Source organism: Manacus vitellinus, unplaced genomic scaffold (assembly GCF_001715985.3).
Source record: "Manacus vitellinus isolate BGI_N305 unplaced genomic scaffold, ASM171598v3 scaffold_75_pilon, whole genome shotgun sequence".
Classification (NCBI taxonomy): Eukaryota; Metazoa; Chordata; class Aves; order Passeriformes; family Pipridae; genus Manacus; species Manacus vitellinus.
In genome coordinates this window covers 2,281,711-2,306,669 of record NW_021940789.1, presented here as the reverse complement: position 1 = coordinate 2,306,669, position 24,959 = coordinate 2,281,711, and the positions used below count along the sequence as shown (strand labels likewise).

The following is a 24,959-nucleotide window of genomic DNA, read 5'->3' as shown; positions in this document are numbered from 1 at the left end:
AGGGAAGAGTTCGAGACATACTGAAGCTTGAAAACCACGACACCGTTAAAAGCTTAACAAAACCCAATATTTATTACCAAGAGGTGGCCAACAAAACAAACAAACCCAAAGGGGAGGAGGGAGGAGAGAAATAAGCCCCCAGCACGACCTCCCCAGTTACCCAGCTGTTGCCCATAAAGTTATCTTACCGACCTAGCATGCCTATAATTACCCATAGCAGAAGCTGCATCCTTGGAGAGTCAGTAAGTTCACAAACTGGCAGGCGTCCCTGCCAAAAGGCAATGTTGTCCTTGGTTTGAAGTTAGCTCCCCTCCAAGAAAGTACTGTCTGCTTTTATACAATTAACTGAGTGACCACAACCCCCCAGGTGTGGCCAGCACCGCCCAGCCCGAGGCCCTCAGTCCCACCTCCCGGTTATGTAAGTGCACCTCTTCCATGCACGCGTGAGAATTTTGGAAATCCCCTCACGCACACGCAGTGTGCTTTGGGGGTCTTTTCTAATTGAGTTGGGGGTCGAGCCTTCCTCCCCTCCTCATCACTTTCTCCTTCAAGCGACCTTGGAGGACAAGTAGCCAATCACAGAACACCAACTAAAACAGTTTATACAGAAGTTCTCCCTCCAAGGACGAACTCACTGTTTTATCAGTGAACTTGGCAGGGAGAATATAAACTACTGCAGATGGCTGGGGCCTAACAGACCAAAAGTATCAGCATAAATTCACCCTGGTACAGGCTGGGTAGTCAGGTGCTAGTGTTGTGTGCTTACACCAGGAGCAGCTTAGAACCTTCTTCCTTTCGTGGTTAGAAATTGGTTTTTCACCAGAAAGCAGAATGCAAGTCTGTATTTTGAAAACTTGCTTGTTAAATAGAATCATTGCTTGGAATTGTTTTACAACATCAAGCAGAATATTTTTCTTGTAACTTTTAAGTCTACATTAATTCTTTCCTTGCTTATTACTGTGTGCTTAACAGAGACTTTAAAATTATATAGGACCGCAGTTTGTGGTATGTGAACTAACTGCTTGTTCTTTCAGGAATAAGGTATTCTTCATATCCAGCCCGAAGTGGAATATCTTTTTTCCTTTTTAAGTGAAGTTTTTTCATATAATCTAATCAAATTGAGAATAGCTTGATACACAGTTAAAATAAATCCATTGACCAATTGGACTTATATCTTATGTTTTACTTCCTGGCTTCGTTTGGTCATACATTGACTTCTGACACTTTTCTAGCACAGATGAAAATAATCTGCTCAAATTTTTATAAGATTTATGTTTCAGGCTCTTAATATTGCTACTGCTCTTCTGGCTGGGGAGCAGAGCCGCTGACTCTGTGCTTCCCAGGTGCCACACCACTGCAGAAAGTGGAGTGCAACAGTCTAATGGTTTAGGAGTCTCTTGCTCACCTGAATGTATTATGTGTGTGTGTGTTGGGGGGGGGGAGGGCTCTTATTGTTTGCTTGCTTGAGTTTTGGGGTTGGTTGGGGTTTTTTTGAAGCTGGAATTAAGAGATTCGTGATGTAACCTGGCTTTTGTTCTGTGCATCTTGGTTATACTTAGTACGAAAATCTGGCACAAAGCTATTTTAAAATAACGTGTGATATTTTTCAGCCATTTTTCTCTAGACTGCTCTTCTTGAGTAGTCTGTATCTTTTATTTTTAATGCAGTTTGGTGTTTTCATGCACTATGATTTCCATGATCTGAGTGATAGTTTCATTGTTTCTACTCATTTTCTGTTGCTTTCAGACTTAATTTACATGCTTCTGAACTGCTAACTTAATTACTAAAAATCAAACTTAACATTTTTATATTAACTGGAAGCTGTCTGGGATCTTTGCCCATTTGTAACCAATATTTTTCTCTGATACCATCCTGCTAGCTGAATGAGAATAGGGGAAGGTGACTTTTTTTCTTATGCAGTTTAAAGTGGTCGAGAAATAAGTATCATCTTTAGCAGGATGTGAAAGGATCAAAATTTTTTTTCGTACTTCCAAAGTGGGCTGCTAATTCATGATTTTCTTTTTAATTGATAGCACAGCTAAATCATTTCCTATATAGCTATTGAATTTTGTGGTAGGAAGTAAAAGGAGGAAATTTATATGTAATTTAATTTGTTCATGGACAGTGCAGGATTGGTTTTGGAATCAGAGTAGATCCTACTGTAGATACAGTTAAATCTGCCCAAATCAGATTAAGCATCTTTTTTTCTATTTCTATTTCCTTTTTTTCCTCTTCTCTTTTTTAAATGCAACTTAAACATTTTACTCCTTAACTTACACGAATTAATTGTATTCAAGTGTTCATTTTCAGAGGTTTTTGAAAAAGTGTACGTTCTGTACGTTTGATTAAGAGAACACTTGCCCCACGTTCTATAGAAGCTTCAGTGATTATATTTCAGTGAGATGTCTTGCTGAATGTAACTGGAGGTTTACTATACTGTGCTTTTAAAAGGACCGAGTGGGAGGAAGAGTTGCTACCTTTCGCAAAGGGAACTACGTTGCTGATCTAGGAGCAATGGTGGTAACAGGACTTGGTGAGTTTTTCATAATCAAAAGGAGCGGGGAGGAAAATGAGGATGTTACAATTCTGAAACTTTAATGCTATTTCCTTTCATGGCCAAAATAATTGGGTATTTTTAACTATTATAAAATACATGTTCTAGTTCAGCCTCTTTGGTGGTTAGCATTTTTCATAAGTAGCAAGACTATATGATGGGAGTGACCCCAAAGAGATGGCACGTGTTTTTTCATTTACATGAAAAAACAAGGAAGGAGGGGAAGTGCAGATTAGAGCCATTTTAAGGAGAAAGCCCTTCTTCAGAATTTAAACCCCAAAAGTACTTTCTCCAAGTGATTTAAAAAATAATTGTAAAAGTAATGGCAAAGCTGTATTTCTTCCTATTTATTACTATTTTATGATATGGCATCAGTTACTGATATGGTTACTCTTCTAAGAAGATGGGGAGGTGTTTAGTGTGGAATATCTTTCAGTAATGCAGTGAAATGATAAAATGATATAAAATCTGTACTAAACCTGAGTTTTACTGACTGCGTAAAGTTGGTGTCTGTCTTATGGTTAGTCTTATTAAATTGCATACAGAAGCTGGTTCCAGACAAAAAACTTAAGTGGCACAGTCCCAGAAAAAGAAATTTCAGGTTACCTAGTGAAAGACTACTATTTTTATGTTTAATTCTTGTAATCATAGAATGTGAAGGGGTTGGAATGGACCTTAAAGATATCTAGTTCCAACCCCCCTTGCCATGGTCGGGGGACACCTCCCACTAGACCAGGTTGCTCAAGGCTTCATCCAACCTGGCTTTGAACATTGCCACGTTTGGGACGTCCACAACCTCCTTGGGCAACCTGTTCCAGTATGTCACTACCCTCACAGTAAAGAACTTCTTCCTAATATCCAGCCTGAACTTCCCCTCAGTCGGTTTGTACCAATTACTCCTTGTCCTGTCGCTACAGTTCCTGAGGCACAGTCCCTCTCCCTGTATGACCCCTTCACATACTGGAAGGTTGCTATGAGGTCTCCACTCAACCTTCTCTTCTCCAGGCTGAACAGCTCCAACTTTCTCAGCCTGTCTTTGTAGGGGAGGTGCTCCAGTCTTCTTACCAAATTCGTGGCCTCCTCTGGACTTGCTCCAACAGTTCCATGTCCTTCTTATGCTGGGGACACCAGAACTGTACACTGTGCTCTAGCAGAGGGGGAGAATCCCCTCCTTTGACCACATTCCTTTTGATGTAGCCCAGAACATGTTTGGCTTTCTGGGCTGTGAGCGCACACTGCCAGCTCATGTTGAGTTTTTCATCCACCATTACCCACAAGTCTTTCTCCACAAGGCTGCTCTCAGTCAGTTCTCCACTCAACTCTTAGGTGTGTCTGGGATTGCCCTGACCCAGGTGTAGGACCTTGCACTTGCACTTTGCTTTGTTAAATTTCATGAGGTTTGCATCAACCCACCTCTCCAACCTGTCCAGGTCCGTCTGGATTGCATCCCTTCTCTCCAGTGCATCCACTGCCAGCTTCCTCAGGTCCCATAGACTTGTGCACCTTCAGGGTTCCTTAGATGGTCTCAAACCTCAACCATGAATGGTCACCCATTTGTGATTGGTGTTTCCTTTCTAAAACAATCTGCCCTTTTTCTTGAATGAGGCAGCATATGCTATGAAGAAAGATTCCTGTGAGGATGGAGATGGTTTGAAAGGCATCTTTCATGTTTCTGAATGTGGAAGAGAAGAGAGAAGGTTACTGAAGGGGTTGAGCTTGTGGTTTGGAAAGGTGAAAGACTTAAGTAATAGGATCTTTTCTGGTTTTGATAGTAAACTGTGGAAGAACTGTAATTTTTAGTAGGTTGTTGAACTAGAAACAGTAACTTATTTAGACCTACTTCAACTCTGTTCTGCTTGTTCGGTCACTTCTCCAAAGACAGGAGGTATTAGGGTGGCAGAGCTTCCCCCTCTATTTTGAACAAACACTCTTGGTTCGATTGAGTTGCAAATAAGAGACCATTGGGAATCTAGACCTGAAAAACTTTTCTCAAATTTGATTTTGTGGAGGAAGCCTATGTTGCTTCTGTTCTATACCATTTTCCATTTGTGTCTATTCTCTTCCTTTCTTCTGCTGCACTCAGTTTGATGTTTAGGGATTTGAGATGCTTAAAGTTGTTGCTTTCTGTCTTTCTCATTGTTCAGTTGTGGGATCTCCTCAGTTGTTTTCTAATTTGTTTAGTTAACACAGCTTCCAGGTACAGTTGGTGTTTGGGGTTCATCTTCTACAGATTGTATTCACTAGTGTCACTTGTTGGAGTTCCACTAAGTTTTTAGAGACTGGATTCTTTTGGTTCCATCTCCATGTCACCACACTTGGGCAACAACTCCTGAAGTTCCTGTGCATCTGTGAGAGCTTTCCTTGACTTTTCAAACATCATGCTTGCAGATGTGTTTGTAGCTATAAACTCTCAATCATACTAAGGTTGCTGCCACTCTAGGACTCTGCTTGTATAATCACCCTTTTTTACATCCCGTCCTTCAAGTGTTGGTCAGCAGGTTTTTTTCCATGTCCTCATTGCAGGAATTGCTGTGAAGAGCAGACCTTTGACAGTGTTACACTAGGTCACTGGAGCTGATGTTTTAATCTCTGAAATAGCTTTAGCTGTTGAGTTTTTGTTTAATTGCAGACAAATTTTGCAGGAATTTCTGTTAACTATATAAAATCTTTTCCAGGAGGAAATCCCATGGCTGTGGTCAGCAAACAAGTGAATATGGAATTGGCAAAGATCAAACAAAAATGTCCACTTTATGAAGCAAATGGACAAGCTGTAAGTCTGATACTGTTTTCATGAACCTTTTAAAAAGAAGTATATCTCAAGTGTATTTGTTACCAGGCTATTGGTCTTGCAGGAGATGGCTTCCAAGGAGAGGGAAGAACAAAAGCGTGTCTCCCTTTTTAGGCATTGTAGTAATATGCTAGCATATCTGCACATACTCTTCTAAAACCTGCTCTTTGCACATGAGTTTTTACCTTTATATTTCAGAGGTTTTGTGTAAGCCAAGTTCCTGTTTGTTCTTCCCAAATCCATTACTATTTTTCCTTAGACAGTTGTCTGTCTCACTCTTTGAAGCAATTATCTGCTGTGCTGGCACTCTAGCTTCTGTTATTGTTGCTGCTACTCCTTTTCCCTGAAATAAGCTCGTTCTTGCTGTTGTACTTTGCTGCTTTTTAAAGACTTGACTGGCCAATGCCAGCTGGTTGAATACATGCAGCAATAATAATCTAGAGCTGCGATTCACAAACTTAATTAGCTTTATTCTTCCTGCTTTAATGTCAAGGAATGCTGTTAGAGATAGAAATGATAGATCTTAGTGTAGTGCTGAATCTCACACATGTGTTTACCAGAAGTGTCTTGATGGATCTTCAATCATGGTACAAAGATTAACCTCTGAAAGAAGACAGGTGAGGATGCTGGGCATCCTGCTAGAGGCCTGGAAAAGTGATCCTTGGCTCAGACTTGTTTCTAACCTGGGATCTGCAGCTCCTCTTACTGCACGTGAGTCAATAGGATGTTGTAATAAACTCAGTGAAAGCTAGCAAAGGCATTGTAAATAGTTCTGCAGTAGACAGTCTGCTCCTGTGTTGTGAAGCCAGTCCTGTGCTGGTCTCTGCACTGCTGTGTTCCCTCTCTCCCAGCTGGTTTCAGTTTCTGCCCAAGGAATGCCTCAGTGGAGCAGATGAATGTATCCCTGTGCTACTGGGACTCCTCTGGTAAAACCACCCACCCACTTAGACACAGGTCAGCTGCTTTGAACTTCAGCCCATGCTTTGCTTGGCTCGGTACACACTGTGATGTCTGCAGCCTGACCCTGCAGCTTTTCTTTGGTGTAGCCCAATGCTTTCTGTTCCCTAGTATGCAGCAACTGGATCACTTCTATCCAGCTAAGCCCCTCAGGCATAGGCAGCCTCTGTGGACCAGAAATTTCTCTTACTCATCAGCTAGGCACTTACTCCAGTGGGAGCGGAGTGTTCTTCTGAAAAAGAATATTCTTCTTGATTACTCTCATGTTTCCTGTACTGCATTCAAGTGTTGTTGATCTCAGGAGACCCAGTCAGGATGGAAACTGGCAGTGTGGCTGCATGCTGCCAAGCCCTGGTGTAGGGAGGAATCCCTCAGCAAAGACAAGGGTCTTACTGCTGCTTTGGCTGCCCGGTGGGACAGGTAACATCACCTCCCGTGTTCAAAGGTAGTTGCTTCTCTTCAGGTGTGTGCATGTATTAGTGTGTGCTGGTTTAAAGGTAAACCAGCAGGGGAAATGAACCCAACTCAAAAGAGATTATAAGTCATAGTTACAATTTAATAAAAATAATACAATAAATACAATTATATGGACAAACAATTGGTTTTAACCCACAAAACCCAGATGTATAACCCAGCACCCTGGGGCACGAACAGAATGGTGTTTGTTAGCCCCTGTGCTGAGCCCCATGTGGTCCCCCTGAGTTCAAAGGAAAAGGAAAGAAAGGCCTGTTGGTGAGAGTGGTGATCGCAGTCCGGTCGAGGTTCTGGTCCTCCTCTGGATCCGACGAGTGGTACCAGAAGTCCCAAGACCCCAAGATTATATACCTTCAGGTTCGAGTGGGAATGCCCAGGGCGGGGAGTTCCACAATGGGTGACTGTGAGTTGTGAGATATTTTTGGAATCCTTGGTGGCCCATTAGCCAACATGACCCCTTGGGCTGGGTGTGGAGGTGCTGGTGACTCTCCAGAGGGGAGTCATCACACCTGAGTCATTGGTGTGATGACAGGAACATCCTCCTATCTCACAGGTTTCTTAACACCCAGCTTATAGCCTGAGGGGTCAGAGCACACCCAGGTGTGCTCTGGGCAGCTGCTGCAAATGATCTATTGTTAACAATTCCTGGAAAATGACATAGAGGGTGTAGAATACACAGGTTGGGTTACACCCACACAACTTTGTTTACAACTTGGGTTGCTCATTTTGTCTTTATTAGTATACTCCGTGATGCTACTGCCCTGTGGAAACTCTGTGGAGGGCCTCTGTTCAACCTTAAGGCAGTGCTTAGCAGTAGCAAGTCCTGTTTTCCACAGTCTTCTGCTGGGGACGTACACCAAGTCATGGCCCACAGAAAGAGGCTTTTACTTACGACAGAAGCTGTAGCATCATCCTGTCTATCCCCAGGGTCTTCTCTTCAGAAGTAGAATCACTTATCTATGGACTGACTGTAAGAAAGTACCCTAGAAAACAAGTCATTTAGATCAAGCCTTTTCATTTTCAGCTCTTTCTTTTTTATCATTAAAAAACTCGAAAGGTCACAGTAGTGTGGACCCACTGAGTTAAAGTAGATCCTGGTGTTCAGGTGTGGTACTAGAATGCCAAGGTTAACTCAGCAGTGGATGTATCACAGGAATGTGACAAAAAAGTTTGCATTTAGGAACTGCCATTTGAGGCTTTCCCTATGCCTCTGCTATGCTCAGTAGCCTTGTTGAAGCTTTCTGGTATGCATAGGAAAATAGTCTCATAATTATGAAATACACATTCTACCTAGAATCAAACCCAAATGGTTTTGGACAATAGTAGGTACAAGTTATATTTCTTACATAGATATGGAGTTACATAATTGTTATCAAATACTGACTGGCAGGCACTAGTAGAGAGGGTGGCATGGAGGAATCTTAAGTACAGATCTGGCTGAAGAAGTTTCAGCTTTGGTACTGAAGGGGAGCAGTATTGATCTGGGTGATCAGTATGATACAGGCTATTGGGGAAGATACTCAGTTTTTCACAAATGAGCAGAAATGTAAGCATGCATCTACATCTTGAAATTGTAGATGCAACAAGACTGAAGATAAGTATAGGGGTAGTTTGAAATACCATCATATATAGTTAAAAATATAATCTGTGCTCCAGTAATCATATAATCTGTGTCTTCCATAGTGCTGTTGCATATAATATTCCAGCTTTAGAGTTTACAGTATGACAAAACTTTTATCAAGTTTTAAAAGCACATGATCTTGAGAAATGAATAGTGGACATAGAATAGAATAGAATAGTGTAAAAAATGAGATCATTAATTTCTGAGACCTAATAACTTTAATGATAGGAGAATTAAGAAGCTAGGAGAACCTTACATGGATTGCAGAGTAGGTGAGTCACTAATCTTTGACTGCCATGGGGTGGGGGAGGCATCTTCATTCTTAAAATCCTCTCAAAAATGGAGATGCATCAGAAATAGGGAAACTCATTTCATGATACCTTAAGTCTCCAGGGATATGCCACCTGCAGATCAGTACAGGGTTTCTAAGACACTTCACCACAAAAATAGTGGGGGAATCAACATCTTAGTACAGGCGGGTGGAAAAGTTAGCTTGTGGTGCTTATGGGATGTAGGCAGAGATGAAGTATGACAATAGTGAACCTTGGTGTTTCTGTCTGGGAAAATGCCAGAGAAGAAAGACTGCAGGGCTGGAAGGTAATCACTGGCACAAGAATGAGGGGCCAGCTGCAAAGTGGGAGAGGAGTCATAATTAGAGCAATGAGATACCGATAGAACTTCCTAGTCAACATGGGGTATCCTTTGAGTTAGGGCTGAATAATTAGAAACAAGACATCCGATCGAGCCGTAGGGATAGGCTTAGCGCTGTTAACAGGACCTCTCAAGCTATTTTTGTTCTGTTTAACAGAACAGTACTGGGAGCTTTCCCAGTATTTCTGAAGTGCATACTTTTTTCTCCTCCTCGTGCTGTTCTTTCCCTTTGTCAGTGTTTTCTCTCTATGCTTTGTTTAACCCAGACTTGGTTTAACAGATGTGAGGTTTGCTCTTTCCAGCGCATGAATTCTCATCATCTAACAGATATTTCCACACTGGCAGCACACACTATTTAACTGAGTATCATCAGTATAGTCAAATACCATGATTCTGGAAGTGTCCTGCTTCCTTCATTGTCCTAGAAAAGCTGGATTGGTAGTTCTTAGTCACACTGACCACTCCAAAAGATAAATTACAGCCTATCTACTTCAGTGAGCTATGCCAAGCCTCTTAAAGACTTGTGATTGTGTAGAGCCATCCTACCATCAGGGTGGTCTTTTGGCAAGTTTTTGTATCTATGATGAACACACCTTCATTCCAATAAGGAAATCTTTGTGAACCCGTTAGTTGGTTTAGTTTCCTCTTACAAGAGAGTCTGTTGTCATGGTGGTTTGACACTGTGGTCAGACTTTTGACAAAATGACATTGTATTGTACAGACCTTGGTGTCTGACCGTTTGAGAGAGCTGAGGTTATTAAATTTCTCTTTACAATGACTGCTCTCAGCTACTGTATTATTTATGAGTAGGTTAAGAACATTTGTTCTTTTGTCTCCTAGGTTCCCAAAGAGAAAGATGAAATGGTGGAGCAAGAATTTAACCGTCTACTGGAAGCCACATCCTATCTCAGTCATCAGCTGGATTTTAATGTTCTCAATAATAAGCCTGTCTCTCTAGGTCAGGCTCTGGAGGTTGTCATACAGTAAGTGACTTCTCTCTTTGTGGTAGACTTTCCTGTTTTGTGAATGAATTTCCAAAAATGCCTGAAACAATTGTGATGTTCCTAGGATAAGGATTACCCTCTTAATACAGCTGCTTGATCTCAGCTGAGCTCTTGTTTGCATATGTGTTTCTTGTTTATTGAAGAAAAATATGCCACAGAGCAAATCTCTCTTCTTGAAAGTTTACTGAAAATCATTGCTGCAGTGATGAATAGTGGATACTTGACTCAGTGTGCATACAGCCCACTTACATTACTTGAAAGCTAATGGCAATTGTAATGGCCTTTAATAATAGCAGGTGACTTCAAACTCACATTTAGCTAGTCATGTATCCCTTATTTACAGAAACTTGTATCAATTTTCCAGTTGTCATACAAGTATTAAGTAAAATATCCCATGACAAGTACTTTTATTACATTCCGCTAATTTGATTGTGATAATGAGTTCTCATTAACACAAGGATTTTCTGCTGAACTGACTTTCACTTATCACCTTTTCCAGATTGCAGGAGAAGCACGTGAAGGATGAGCAGATAGAACACTGGAAAAAAATTGTGAAAACACAGGAAGAATTGAAAGATCTTCTTAACAAGGTCAGATGATGACATTTAGAATAAGACAATAGCATTGTGTTCCTGAAAAAGTGCCAAATTTACAAAAATGTCCAAAGAAAAATACCAGAAAGTTGCTATTAATGCTGTTCTTAAAATACCTCTTTGCTTAAGACCTGCTTAGAAGCCCTGTTAGGACAGGGCTCCTTCTTGAGGAGGAACGTAATTGATTAGGCAGAAAACCATAAAATGTAAATACAGGAAAAGAAAGGAAGAGGACAGACTTTATAAACTGTGATGTTTTGTAGCTTCCTTTAGAGATGCTGATAATGGCTGAAGCTTTTGAGAGGTTATTTAAAAATGTATACTGTCTTTACTACAAATCTGATTCATAGTACGAAACACTGGGTTAGACCTCCTTCTGATACTTTTGCTTGTGGTAGGTGACATTTTCTTCTCTGTGGAAGTTTTTCAAATGAAAAATTTTTGTAGACAACTCTAATATTAAGTTATCTGCAACATAATTAGTAATAAATCAATGTTGGGTTTAAACCATGTTGTTTGGGGGTTGGTGGTATTTATTATCGTTTCTTGGAGGTAGAATTGCATGTAAGTAACATCTGCCAAAACTAGGAAATCTCTTCAGTATAATGGCATAGCTTGAGGTGAATATGCATTTTACACAGTAACTTATTGAAATCTAACTTTCCACATATTTTTTCCCCTCTCTTTCTTCCTTTTCTCGCTCTGTCTGAAAAGATGGTGAATTTAAAAGAGAAGATTAAAGAACTTCATCAGCAGTATAAGGAAGCATCAGAGGTGAAGCCACCTCGGGATATTACAGCGGAATTCCTTGTGAAAAGCAAACACAGAGATCTGACTGCACTTTGCAAGGTAAAGGATGACATACATATGGCATATTTGTCTGCTTCCTGAGGACTTCAGCAGCCAGGTAAAATTAACCAATGTAAATGTTTCCACATCTCTCGCTCTGATCCAGTGCCTTCAAGAGAATGTGGTAGTAACTCTGGGTTGTAACACTGATAGGGCTGCATTGAGTACTTTTAGGTGGGGAGTATTAGCATGTTGAAAACTCAGTTTTGAGTAACAGTCTGCGCTGGCTTGTGTCAGACAGCACTTAATGTTTTGAAGGTGAAATTTTATGTCAGGCTTGATCTTTTGGTACAGCTGGGTCTCACAACAGTCTGGAAATAAAATCCGCATTTGAAGAGAAATACCTTTTCTCTAAGATAAAAAAGGTGGTTTACGAATAAAAGACTTCTTTCTATCCAAAGATTATTTTGTACAGAGCTCTATCTTGACAAGCAGAGTTAGTTGGCCCTCTCTGGGGGTATCTTGATGTAGAAATGTGCTTTAAAAAGGAAACCTCAAAAACTGTTCTTTCTATGATGTCTTGCTGGTTTAAAGGTAAACCTTTGGGAGAAATGAACCCAACTCAAGAGAGATTGCAAGTCAGAGTTACAATTTACTAAAAAGATTACAATACAGTGATACAGAGAAAAACTGGTTTTAACCCACAAAAACAGATGTATAACCCAGCACTCTGGGACAAGAACAGAACAGTGTTCATTAGCCCCTGTGCTGACCACCACGTGGCCCCTCTGGGTGCAAAGTAAAAGGAAAAGAAAACCTGTTGGTCCAGATGATGGTCGCAGTTCTGTCAAAGTTCTGGTCCTTCTCTGGATCCAACGAGTGGTACCAGAAGTCCCAAAACTCAAAGTTTATATATACTCAAGTTCAGATGAGAATGCCCAGTACCTCCCCCAGGGCGGAGAGTTTCACAATGAGTGATTTAACTCTCTGAGTCATGGGATATTTTTGGAATCTCTGATGGCCTAGGTGTTGCAGCTGCCCATTATGCCAGCCCATTGTGGCCCATTAGCAGAGGTGACCCCTCAGGCTGCGTGTGAAGGTGTTAATGCCTTTCCGGAGGGGAGTTATCACAACTGAGTCACTGGTTTGCAAACAAAAGAACACTCCCTTGCCTCACAGGGTTTCTTTAACATCCAACTTGTAGCCTGAGGTGTGCCCCTGGGCAGCTGCTGCAAAATATCCGGTTAATAACAGTCCATCGTAAGTGACATAGAGGATGTAGAATACAAATTTTGGTTATACCCACATAGTGATAAACTGGTCCCAGCCTCTGTAACTAGGACAGATACTGACAGACCTCTTGCTAACCCAGGTCAGGTAGAACCAAGGATCATTTTTCAGATACTGAAGATATGTACCTTTATTTGGAAGCTCAGCATGCGTGTGTATACATAAGTAGTGGCTCTCCTATTTTGTCACCAGTAACAGCTTTGTGCTCTTCTTGCTTTTGTTGGACACTCCAAGTTATTCTGCCTTGAAGGAAAATGACTGTTGCCTTTATACCCGGTTCTACTAATGTTTTTTAAAATCAGGAAGAAGCTTGAATTAGATCATGTCTTTATCTTTTATGCATGGTTACTTCTGCTTTGGAAATCTCCATATTCAATATTAGCTATAACTTTTTAGGAGAGAAAGAAAAATAGAAGAAACATCTTGTGGAATATGAAGCTTTTAGTACCACAGGAACCCTTAAAATATCAGGACTGTAAGGGACCTTCAAATCTGAGTGTCTAAATTCCTAAAATATCACCAGACTAATATTTTCTGCAGTGTGGTACAGAGTTCTGTATATTCAAACAGCAGAAGAGCAAAATATGCTGGATTAAATGTTGAAAAAAATAACAAACCTGATTTAGCTTCCACTAAATCCATGAATCTTACAGTAATTTCTTTAGAGATTAGGTCCAGTCTGATGGTACATGATGTCTTCAAATCCTTTTACGTGTAAACTGATTTTAATGTTAGCTTTTAATCTTACTAGGAGTATGATGAATTGGCAGAAACACAAGGAAAGCTGGAAGAGAAATTACAAGAACTGGAAGCCAATCCACCAAGGTAAAGATACAAACTAAAAAAAAATACTCAGGAAAGCAGTTCTTTTACTACTTTTCTATGAGTTTCAAAAATTGCTATGGTATGCTTTAATTATGGTAACTCAAGGGGTTAGGAAGGTACAAACATGGAGTTTGAGCTCCTTCAGCTTTAGAACTCAACTTCCTCTTGTTTTAGAGGTGACTCGAGCAGAGAAGGTGTTTCTGAGCTAGGGCAATTCAGTAGGAATCCTGACAGTAACCAGTGCCTGATCTCAAGAGGCCTTTGAGACCTGAAATCCCTGTCAGTAATGATAGCATACAATCCTACTTATTTTGGCAAAGAATTATTATTCTGTTCTGTGCTCTGTGTGATTTTACCAGGTTTTTTTCTCATTGTCTTTATGCATGCTGCTTAAGCCATTACTTAGGTAACCTGTTTTATTTTTAAAGTTAAGTTTGTAGCTTCCCGCTAGAGTATGAACTCTACTTTAAAAATCTGAATTTGCTGGGGTTTGATCCTCAGCTTTCATGAAGGAGGTCCAAATGTTTGAAACAGAATCTGCTTGTGTTGTTTGTTAATGTTTTTATTTCTTCACCAAGGAGGGACACAATCATTTTTGTTTGAGGAGAAATTTTCAGAAGCAATGCATTTACAACATCCTCTAGCAAACTGGATGTGTTATCTTTGTTTTTTCTAGTGATGTTTATTTGTCATCAAGAGACAGGCAAATACTTGACTGGCATTTTGCAAACCTAGAATTTGCTAATGCTACACCCCTCTCTACACTTTCACTGAAGCACTGGGACCAGGTAGGTAATCAGTGTATTTATTCAGCAATTTACTAAAAACTTCAGCTATTTTATTTCATTCTCATGAAAGTTTCTCAGTGTTAATAGTTTCTAACTGTTAGGTCCCGTCTGCTTTTGTGTAGATACTGAATTCTTACGTGATTATTATTTGCTGATGAAATTCCAGACAGCTTTTTGTTAGTGCCAAACCAATCTTTAACGGTAGTCTGCTGAAAGTTTCTATACTTGTTATCTGACTAATAACCACAAAGGATTTCACATTTATTTGACTCTTGGAAGAATTTTTCCGTTGTGTAGAGTTGTTGATTATTTTCTCTTGATTTAGGGGACTTCATTATAAATTTATGCCTCTTTATTTTAGGATGATGACTTTGAATTCACAGGCAGTCACTTGACTGTGAGGAATGGATATTCCTGTGTGCCTGTAGCCTTGGCAGAAGGGTTGGATATTAAATTAAACACAGCAGTTCGACAGGTTCGCTATACAGCATCAGGTATGTGAAACATCCATTATACATTTGGGGTTAGATAAACAGACATGGTTGTTATTGGGATTAATTGTGTAAAAAGTTGTTAGAGATTTATTTGTCTTGAATGTTTTTTTGCTTATTTCTATGACTCATTTGACATAGTCCATTTCAGTTGTATTTACTGATTGTTCACATTCATTCTTTTATTTCTTTACATCATCAATCAAAGCATTTGGAGTAAGTGGTCTGAGACTGCTTAAGGCTTGGTGCCACAGAATCTGGTATTAAAAATATAAATTAATATAATGGAAAGAATGTATCTTTTTGTTGTTTTTCAAAACATTAGGCTTGATAAACTGTGAACTGGGAGAGCAGTGCAATGAGAGGCTCACTCTCTGCTTGCTGTTTATTTATGCGTATCTTTAAATATCATTTACTGGATGAACTTTTAGGCTTATCCCAGTTAAGGCCATTTTCAGATGCTGTATTAATTACCTTTTCTGCAGTGGAACTAAGTGGTCAGTAACATTCACTTGCCTGCAAGTTAAGCAGTTGTTAGTGTAAAGCTCTCTCAATAAACAAAATATTTTCTAATGTGGTTATGGTAGTTTCTTTAATTTTTAATCCAATGCTCTTGCCTCCTGGCCTATTAAATTGTTTTTCTCTCCCCTTTCCAGGCTGTGAAGTAATAGCTGTAAATACGCGATCTACCAGCCAGACCTTCATTTATAAGTGTGATGCTGTGCTGTGCACTCTGCCCTTAGGAGTGTTGAAACAGCAACCTCCAGCAGTTCAGTTTGTGCCACCTCTTCCAGAGTGGAAAACATCTGCAGTGCAGCGTATGGGATTTGGCAACCTGAACAAGGTGAGCTGTCACTGAGGAAACTGCATTAGTTCAGGGGTTGCCATGGGTAAAATCTGAAATGTGGGTGGAATATGTGGTGGTGAAGAGGAAGAATGTCTTTCCCATGGCTATTTTGCTAGGGTTTGATGATGAAATTTGTCTGAAGAACTGTAAGGGCCTCCTCTCTATTTTCCAGGTTTTAAAGAGTTAAATTGCAGAAGTAGGTCTGCTGGATCTTATTAACCAACAAATTGGTAAACTATGAGAGCACACTAACCTGTGGGAAAGCAGTGTAGGCGCACACCTCCATATTATGTACATGCAGTATATATTCACCAGATTTCCCTTTCTTGACCTGTCCAGTGATATAAACATCAATGAATGCAGTTGTCTTTATTTCTTCTGTCCTTAGTTCTTCTCCTAACTGTTGATACTCTTTCTTTCTAGGTTGTGTTATGTTTTGATCGTGTCTTCTGGGATCCGAGTGTCAATTTGTTTGGCCATGTTGGGAGCACTACTGCAAGCAGAGGAGAACTTTTCCTCTTTTGGAACCTGTACAAAGGTATCTGTGGTGCATGTCTGCTTTTGCGAGTGTCTCATTTGTGTAGTTTCAGATCCAGAAAAGATGTTTTAAGATGCTGTCAGTGTTCACATATGGATATGATAAGAAGATAGTATTGTAGGAAGACAAATGGAAGCAGAGAGCAGCACTGACTGCAAACAGTTCTGTAGTAGATTAGGGCAGCACATAGCTGAATGTGAGTTTACTGATGCTAGATTCCAGGCTGTGCATGTTAAATTGCATTACGACTATCTACTGTAACATTTGCACTTCTATAGCTACTTTATTGTCTTAGGTGGAGTTGTCCTGTGACCTACTCAGTGTTACCTTCCATTAAGCATCTATTAGTTGCCACTGGTACTCTGGAACCACTCAACTTCCAGTGTTGTCCTAATTATCTACTTTGTCAGGAGGGTGCATTGAGTTCTCCAAGGAAAGGTGATTTGTCACTGCAGCATTTCTGAATTAAAAGCCATTTCTTAGTTCATAAGTGTATTTGAAATTGAGTTTTTTCTCTGGCCACTTGATAACTTACACTTTTTTCAGATGTAAGAGGTGCTATTGATCTGTGTATTCCTTTAAGTGGCTGAGTGCAGTACTCAGTACTTGCAAGTTATACTCCTTCCGTTTGTTGGGGAGTACAGTGCAGCCTTTGGAGTACTGAACACCTGGATTTCAGTGGAGCAGACCGGAGGCTTTGGGATAGCTCTGTTCCTCTTGCTGAGCAATGCCATTCCAGCTTGATGAGCTGCAGGCCCATCCACATGGTTAAGCTGCAGTGTGCCCCCCCAGGCAAGCTGTGGGGTCTCCAGTTTGTTGAATGGATGACCTCGGTTCCTGTTTTGAGCAGCAAACTAGTTGTGACTGTAAACTATGGGTCTCAGACTGACAGATAATTTTAGAACTCCTCTTTAGAAAATGCTTAAGTAGGCAAAAGGTATTGATTGCTCTGCCTGTTTCTACAGATGAACTTTGCCATTAGTAGTTTTGGTTTATCTGCAGCTGATGCTGCCACAATAGATTGTCAGGAGGTCTCTGCAGTAAGCATACTGGTTTTTTTATTGCCATAGACCAGACTAAAAGCAAAAGTGTATATACAGTGAGCCTATTAAATGAGATATATTTGTCTTGCAGATGACCAGGCGGTTTTCTTCCTTTCTGTCATAGGCAGGCCAGATTTTTCTTTTAACTGCAAAAAAATTACTGTGCAAGGACAGTGCCTTTCTAGGGTATTGAATTGTAAAAATGTATGATAAGACTTCACTGGAGAAATACAAGTAATGAGCCTTGGATAGCAAGGCTGTTCATGTGGCTTTTGTGGCTTTAGGATGGCTTTATTACATCCTTAACAAGTAGTGTGGAGGTTTTGGTTTAAGGTGGAAAGACCATGTCACATAGAAAGGTTTTGCTGCTAGGTTCCAACCCTTCTTTCTCATGAAAATAGGCAGAGCAGGTAAAAATAAAACAGCAATGCAGTAAAACCCCATGCTGAAGCACAAGTCAGGTGGCTGAAATTGAAAACAACAATTACCATTTATCGTGGATAGTTGGGAGGCAGTTAACGTGGTTAGACTGAAATATTGAAGTAGACCTGACTGAACTTGTGAAGCTGCTGTTTATTGCTGTCATAGTCTGTATTCCTGTAGCTGTAGTATTTTAGGCAGAAACTCTGTAAACTGACTGAAGAAGTTATTAATCCAGAAACAAGAAGTGTAGCAGAAGATAGAATTATCGCAGCATATGCTGCATGAACTCCTTGGGTTGTCAGAGACCAGTTGATCTCTGAGAAGTGTTTAAAGATATATGGGGGAATGGATCAGGTAAATAGACTACATCTGTCTGTATTGCCTGCCCTGTTATAGGTCAGACAAGAGTCCTCCCAGTGGTTTCAGTATAGCCCAGGGTAATGCCTGCTGAGAACACCTGTTGGCTCAGGAATGCTGTAGCTAGCCCAGAGCAGCTGACCCATGCTGCTGGTGCCTCTCGCTCTGCCACACTCTTGGGTTATTGTCATAGCTGTGAAGATGGAGAAACTCCATCCACAGGGCAGAGGAACGCCTGGCAGAAATGTTCAGTGTTTTCTGGAAGTCCTATAACGTTTCAGTCTCTGTTTTCTTGCCTGACTCTTCTATTTTTCCTAGAGATGAGATAGAGAAAGGACCTCATCATCATATCTCTGTGATTGCTGATCTCTGGCTAAACCGCGTTCTTGGTATTTGGTATCAAGGCTTAGTAAACATCACTGCCTCAAGGAGAGAATTTTTTGGGGAGCAGTGACACGTGCTCGTCATACAAGAAGCTTTTCTGAGCAGCACTTGGGTATTTGCATAGCAAAATAGTAATTTTTCTGCTACAGCCATCTGCCTTTCTGTTACAGTTGTGAACTTACCAGGTGGCTGAATAGCAGTATTTTCAGGTCTAGATAAATGCTTACAAAAAAGGAAGGATTTCCATAGAAATATTTTGGGGTTGTCTGGATACAAGTTTTCTGTGAAAAATTCACTGGAAGCTGCATTTTGAATACATAGTTGTTCCATCAAAAAAAATATGTTGACTGAATAGTTGCTAAGACATTCAGGATCTCATTGTGTCAGGGATGGCAAACTAGGAAAGACCTGGCTGCTGAAATGACAAAAAAAATCCCCAATGCCTATGGATGATAGGAAACCAGTTTTTTGTTCTTTCCTTCAGTTGTTTGAAAGACTGGCCTTAATCTTTCAGAAAATTGAGTTAAATTAGAGGAGCAATCCTGTATCTTTTTTCTCTAGTCCTGCATATTTAAGTGTCTTAATTGTGTCTGAAGTAGTGTAATTATCAGAATTTCAAAGGCTTTTGTTTTTAACCAGAATACTTTATTGGGTATTTCAACCTGTGTATTGAAGCTGAACTTCTCCCAGTTGTCTTTAAGGACTTGATGGGAATGTACACCAGGAGATCTTCATCTATACCAGGACAGAACAAATTCACTAATCACATTGGAAACTTGTACAAAAGTTAAAGCCAGGTTTTTAACAGGGACTTTATTTTCCATTTCAACATACTTGATGTCTGTTTCTAGTTGTAGTATTTTCTTTGCTAAATTTAAGAGTTCATAAATACCTCCAGGAGAGAAAGATCAACTGAGAGAGTTTTCATTAAGTACCTGTGCTGAGATCTGAATCACCTGTTTCTTGCCCCTGAGTTATTTTGGTGTTTCTTCAATACTTACCTAAAATTTTCTATGACTTTGTGACTACCAGAAATGTGAGCTTACTCTTACCGCAGCTGGCCAGAGGGAAAACAACATAATCTCTTTCGTGTATATCCTGGAATCACATTACTGCTCTTAACCACAGCGTCTCATGGCTGCTGAGTTATTTGATACCTGTCCATTTGACTTCTGAATTCTTCTCAGAATTGCTTCTTTTCTGGAAATTGTTCTACTGCTCATTGTTTTCACTCCATTGAGATTATTTAATGTGAATGTTCTTTGTTAAAAAGGAAATCTGAATATTTGTATGAGGGAAGTACTTACACTGGTAACTCAACTGCTCTGCTGCAGTTAATCATGCCTAAATTAGACTGTTTGGAAGGTACTGAGTTCCCTTAAATGTGGCACAGTTGCGTGTTAGATCCCAGTGGACGCTTCTATGTCAAACAAGTGATATCTTAACTGAAGAAATCCTCTCTTCTGCTTGCTGTGCTTCCTGATGTGTGTATTTATTTTGTAATACATCAGTTCTCTTGATAATTCTAAATAGCACCATGGCATATATAAATACATTTTCCTTTTGTTATTTTGACATAATACTGGAAGATTTAGGACTACTTTTGTCGGATTTGTTTAGTTTCTAACCTTGTGACTTACCTGCAGATCTTGGATAGCCAAGTCCAACTTGTCTGATTAAAATGTTCGATTTCAGTAATTGAAGTGTTTTTTTTTCTCTCCTTCCCCACCCCCCGCAGCGCCAATTTTGTTGGCCTTAGTAGCAGGAGAAGCAGCGGGGATCATGGAGAATATCAGTGATGATGTCATTGTTGGTCGGTGCCTTGCTATTCTCAAAGGCATATTTGGCAGCAGCGCTGTGCCCCAGGTCAGTACAGGCAGCGGCTTGGGCTGAAGGAGTAGGAAGGTGCATTGTCATCATGTTGATAATGGGAGAAGAAACAAAGAAAGTAGTATATACACAGTGGGTGTGAGCAGCTGTACAAGGTGTGAGTTCCAGTTGAGAAGCCATGTGCAGCAGGGTCTGGTGATATATTGGGAAGGATTAAGGAATCACCACGAAAGATTTAGTTTAGTGTGTGTTAGAATATAAACATGAAATTCCACCATTAGCGTCAACCGAAGGACTTTGTTCCTTATATTGTTGCAATTTGCACCATTTGTATTTGGCACAAACTGTAGAACTTGCACTGTCTCAACAACTGAAGTTCCTGTCTTGTCTCAGCCTAAAGAGACCGTGGTGTCCCGCTGGCGTGCCGACCCATGGGCCCGGGGGTCATACTCCTATGTAGCAGCTGGATCCTCTGGAAATGACTATGATTTGATGGCTCAGCCAATTACTCCAGGGCCAGCCATTCCAGGTGCCCCACAGGTGAGAATATGTTTCAGTTATTTTTAGAAAAAGTTCAAAATAGGATGATTTCTCTGAGTGATTTGCATGCATATCTAGACACAAGTTTAGATAACTTGCATCTTATGATGAATTATTAAAACCTGTAAAATAATTTTTCCATCCATGAGTTCTGCCATCACAGGTTTGGTGTCATTTGTTTGCTAAAAAAAAGAGCATTTTTATTCAGAAAGTCAGTGTGGTAATGTCTGAACGGAGTATTTAGTATTACAAGTGTGTTTCATCCTCTGTATTTTTATTGTCCATCACCATATTTAAGTGACTTGTAGTGATTTGAAAGAGGGTGAAGGCCAGAGTGAGATGACCGGGAATCAAAAGGTCTGTCCCAAATAGGGGGCAAACACAATGAAGGCAGGAGTTATCTCCAGTTCATGTTGAGCAGATGGAAGTTTGAAAGGATCAGCCATTCTTGAAAGCACTGCCAGAAAAGGGTGTGTAGCTTTAGCTTTATTTGGGTTCTTGTTCTAATGATACAAGTCTTTAATACACTCAGCTATGGATAAAGTGATTCCTTGCAGAATGAAATACATGATTTTCTCCTACGTTTTATGATTCTGTGGATAGTTGCTTTAGGCCTCAGTTTAAAGAGAAACCGCTGATTTTAGTGAATTGCTAAAGTTTTTGTTTGCTAACTGTGCTAGAGTTCATGTACCAGGATCAGAAACCATTCTTCCTAAATACGTTTTGACAGTTTGGCTGTAGAGTTACAGATACAACATGCAAATGCTGCTTCGATACAGCTGGGACATGACCCTCCTCTGCTTCTCTGGCTCTGCAAACATTGCTTATTGAGTAGAGCTTTATTTTCTTGGTAATTTGTACACAGGTTAAAATAGTTTAATTGGAGACTATTTTATATGCACCACCTTCATGTTAATGGAGATTGTGTTGTGATTTGAGGACTTTTAACATCTTTAAAGTATCATTTGCTGCAGGATCTGAAGGAACGTGAGCAAAGCCTAACAGTGCTCTCTGTCCCCCAGCCCGTTCCACGCCTTTTCTTCGCGGGAGAACACACCATTCGCAACTACCCCGCAACGGTGCACGGCGCGTTGCTGAGCGGGCTGCGGGAGGCCGGGCGCATCGCCGACCAGTTCCTGGGGGCCATGTACACGCTGCCGCGCCAGCCCGCGCCCGGCGTGCCCCCGCAGCAGGCTGCCAGCATGTGAGGGGAGCGGGAGGCCTCAGAAGAGGGTGCAAAGCCCACAGTGCTACTGTTGTGGACTCTGGGATGGAGATACTCATGTAGTCTCTAGCAGAGTCTGCTGAGAGGACCCGGAGTTACTGTACAACATTTGTGTGAGAATGGCCTTACAGAAGCTCACTGAACCTTTGGCTTGGCAGCCTTCTAAAAACTTTAGAGCTGTTTGAAGGGACAGTGTAAACAGAATCCTTTACTGTGAAACTGGTGAGGGACTTTGATTCTGCAGGTACTTTTTGAAAGTCAAGCTTGTAGATGGAGGTTTTTTAGGATGGGATTTTTTTCTACCTGTGTGTGTATTTACAGTTTGGTAATTGCACAAGGCCCTCTAGAAGCTGGTTGCTACAAATAGTAACTTAGTGTAGAATTTATGTAAACTTCTTTGTGGTTTTTCTATGGTTTTGTTTTGAAGACTAATATTTTTGACCTATTCCTGTGTGGTTTTGAGAATTTGGAGCAACTGTTTACCTACCAGTAACAGCAAATCACATCCCTCCAAAAATGGTCCATTGGCTGCTACACCAGCTGCATCCTGTTGTAGAGAGTAAGTTGGTATCACTGAGCATGCTAAGCATACTGTTTTATTAAATACTTTCAAACAAAAGAAATCTTCAGAATTGCATATTTGTAAGTTAAAAACTAGAAAAAATATTAGCATTTGTTTATATAGAGAGACAATTGCCTAGACAGGAAGTTAACTGAAAGACCTGAGTTCTTGACTTCTGCTTAGTGCAGGTATTCACTCTGTACCTCTTGGCTTTGTTTCTGCCAGACTGATGAGATGATGTTGCAACTGCCACTATGCTTCTGAAAATCACTTCAGTTTGGCTGCTTTTCCATGTATTCTCCTTCTTATAATTCATCACAAGCACAATAGAGCTTTCTTTTCATTGCACAGAGCAGTTTTATGTAAGCATTTAGATCTTTTTTCCCTCTCCTTTATTTCCCCATTAGCATTAGACTTTTCTTATTTCTTGAACTTTTCTCATCCTCCTTTTTCTGCAGTTTATGTCTGTCTCGCCTAGCTGCGGTCTCTGTTCACACTGGCTTTTCTGCTCTTCACTGCTCCTCTTCTCATTCTCTGACCCCATGTCTGTATATGTGCAGTCTATCCCAACTTCCTTCTGCCCTTGCACCTTCTGTTCTGATACCTTCTCTTGTTCCATGCTTATCCATCTACAATTACACTGCCCATGCTTCTTTCTGAAGAAAATACACACAGAGGCACGACTGCAGACCTTGCTTGTTTCTGACTCTGTTGTCTTTGGCCAAAGACTCTCCATCTTCTATCATAATTGCTTCTGTTTTCTTGTGTATCCTTCTTTGCAGCAGGAGATCATTCATCCTGACCATGTCTTGTGGTTGCTTTCTCCTGACATGTCTAGGTCTGTGAGCAGGTATCTCCATAGCCGGTCCTTCTGACAAGCTGTGAGAAAGGGCTCATGTGGCCAGAGTATTAGGCTGTGAAGGGGACACAGATTGGAGGTGTCAAGGACTAAGCCCATTGGAAGTTGGTTGGATTTGGTGCCATGGGAGACCCTTTATGCCAAACCTCCCGTCTAAATCAGTGTTACTTTCCTCAGGTCTCTAACTTTGCACATGTTGTTGCTACTTGAGCCCTTGGTGAAAAGGGATAGTATTGAGCAACATCACTCATTCTTGCTGTGCCTTCCAGGGACAAGAGAGACTTGTTATGGTTGGTCAGAAAACTGTCACTGAAGGGGGGCAGGACTTGAAAGTCCAGCAAGGCATGGAGGAGGAGTGTCTGAGGGTGACAGAGAGTAAATGGGGAGTAATTTGAAACTCAAGAGTCCCTGCCTTATGCTCATCAACACCAGGGAAACTTGTTCCAGGATGACAGATGTGACAGACCTTTAAAATCCACCAACAGCTGAGCTCCTTTTGGCTACTCTGACTGAAGATGGGAAGAGAATTGGGGTGCTATGCCATGTAATTGGGTCTCCATATTTGTAGGGTGGTTTGCTGTTGGGATTCATGATGGTGCCATCTCTGTCGTGACATCCTGCCTGCTCTAGCAAAGTGTCAGAAACTCTTAAAAGCACTTCAGGCCCACTAGAAAATAAAATAGTCCTGAACTGAATGTAGTCAAAGATGTCTTTTTCCAGACAAATACCAGGCCACTTCTGCATGGTCTGAGGCAAGCGTGAGTTGCTATCACTGCAGCTACACCATAAGTATCGGACTGCTGAATCTCCGCTCAGCAACAGGAGCCAGTGCTTTCTGAACTGTCAGTGGTGGAGGATGCAGTGTGGATTTGAGTGTGGCTATGGTACTCCCATGTGCTCTGTTGGCCTTCATTAAGCCTTGCACACCCCCTCTAGTGTTTCCTGTGTGCCCCTCGGCCCAGAGGGACCGGAATCTCCCGATCTCTACTACAGTGCTCTGTACTTGTTTTGGGTCAGCAGAGGGAATGTGCCTGTTGAATGGGTAAGGATTTAGAGTATCACTTACCTGGGTTTTGGGGTGGGTATGACCTGCAGGTCCTCATGGTTGAAGTGTGCAGACTCTGCCTGTTTTAAGAAGCAGCTGAGGTGCTGCAGCTTTCAAAGAAAACAAATTACCATTTATTGGCAACTCACTACAGTTCTGGAGGTAGCTGGACCATTTGAAGAGGAAGGATAGCCAAGTTGCTCCTGAAAGGAGGTCCTGGAGCCTGGCCTGGGATGGGAATGGCTGCAGCTGGTAAGATTTTGGTAAGCCCGAGGACACTTGGAAAAACTCCATCTGAAAGCATGGAGCTAGTGGAAGAGCATGAAGGAAACAGTAAGGGATGGTCTTGTCTGAGCCTCCGCCTCCTTCCAGGAGTCATGTTCAAGCCTACTTGGCTTTATCTCATTTCTTAAGAGTCATAGAATCATTAAGGTTGGAAGAGACCTACAAGGTCATCCAGTCCAACCATCCACCCAGCACC

General features: G+C 41.0%; 1 protein-coding gene across 1 annotated transcript in view; it reads left to right on the top strand.

The window, feature by feature from the left end:
• KDM1A (lysine demethylase 1A) overlaps positions 1-24,128 on the top strand; it is a 42,356-nt gene extending 18,228 nt beyond the window's left edge. The window contains 13 exon segments of the mRNA XM_008931434.4: positions 2,452-2,533; positions 5,230-5,324; positions 9,886-10,028; positions 10,549-10,639; positions 11,357-11,491; positions 13,473-13,546; positions 14,223-14,334; positions 14,696-14,828; positions 15,482-15,669; positions 16,096-16,210; positions 20,156-20,283; positions 20,641-20,787; positions 21,810-24,128. Coding sequence (XP_008929682.4) covers positions 2,452-2,533; positions 5,230-5,324; positions 9,886-10,028; positions 10,549-10,639; positions 11,357-11,491; positions 13,473-13,546; positions 14,223-14,334; positions 14,696-14,828; positions 15,482-15,669; positions 16,096-16,210; positions 20,156-20,283; positions 20,641-20,787; positions 21,810-21,995 — 1,629 coding nt within the window. The 3' untranslated portion in view covers positions 21,996-24,128.
• The last annotated feature ends 831 nt before the right edge of the window (positions 24,129-24,959 follow it).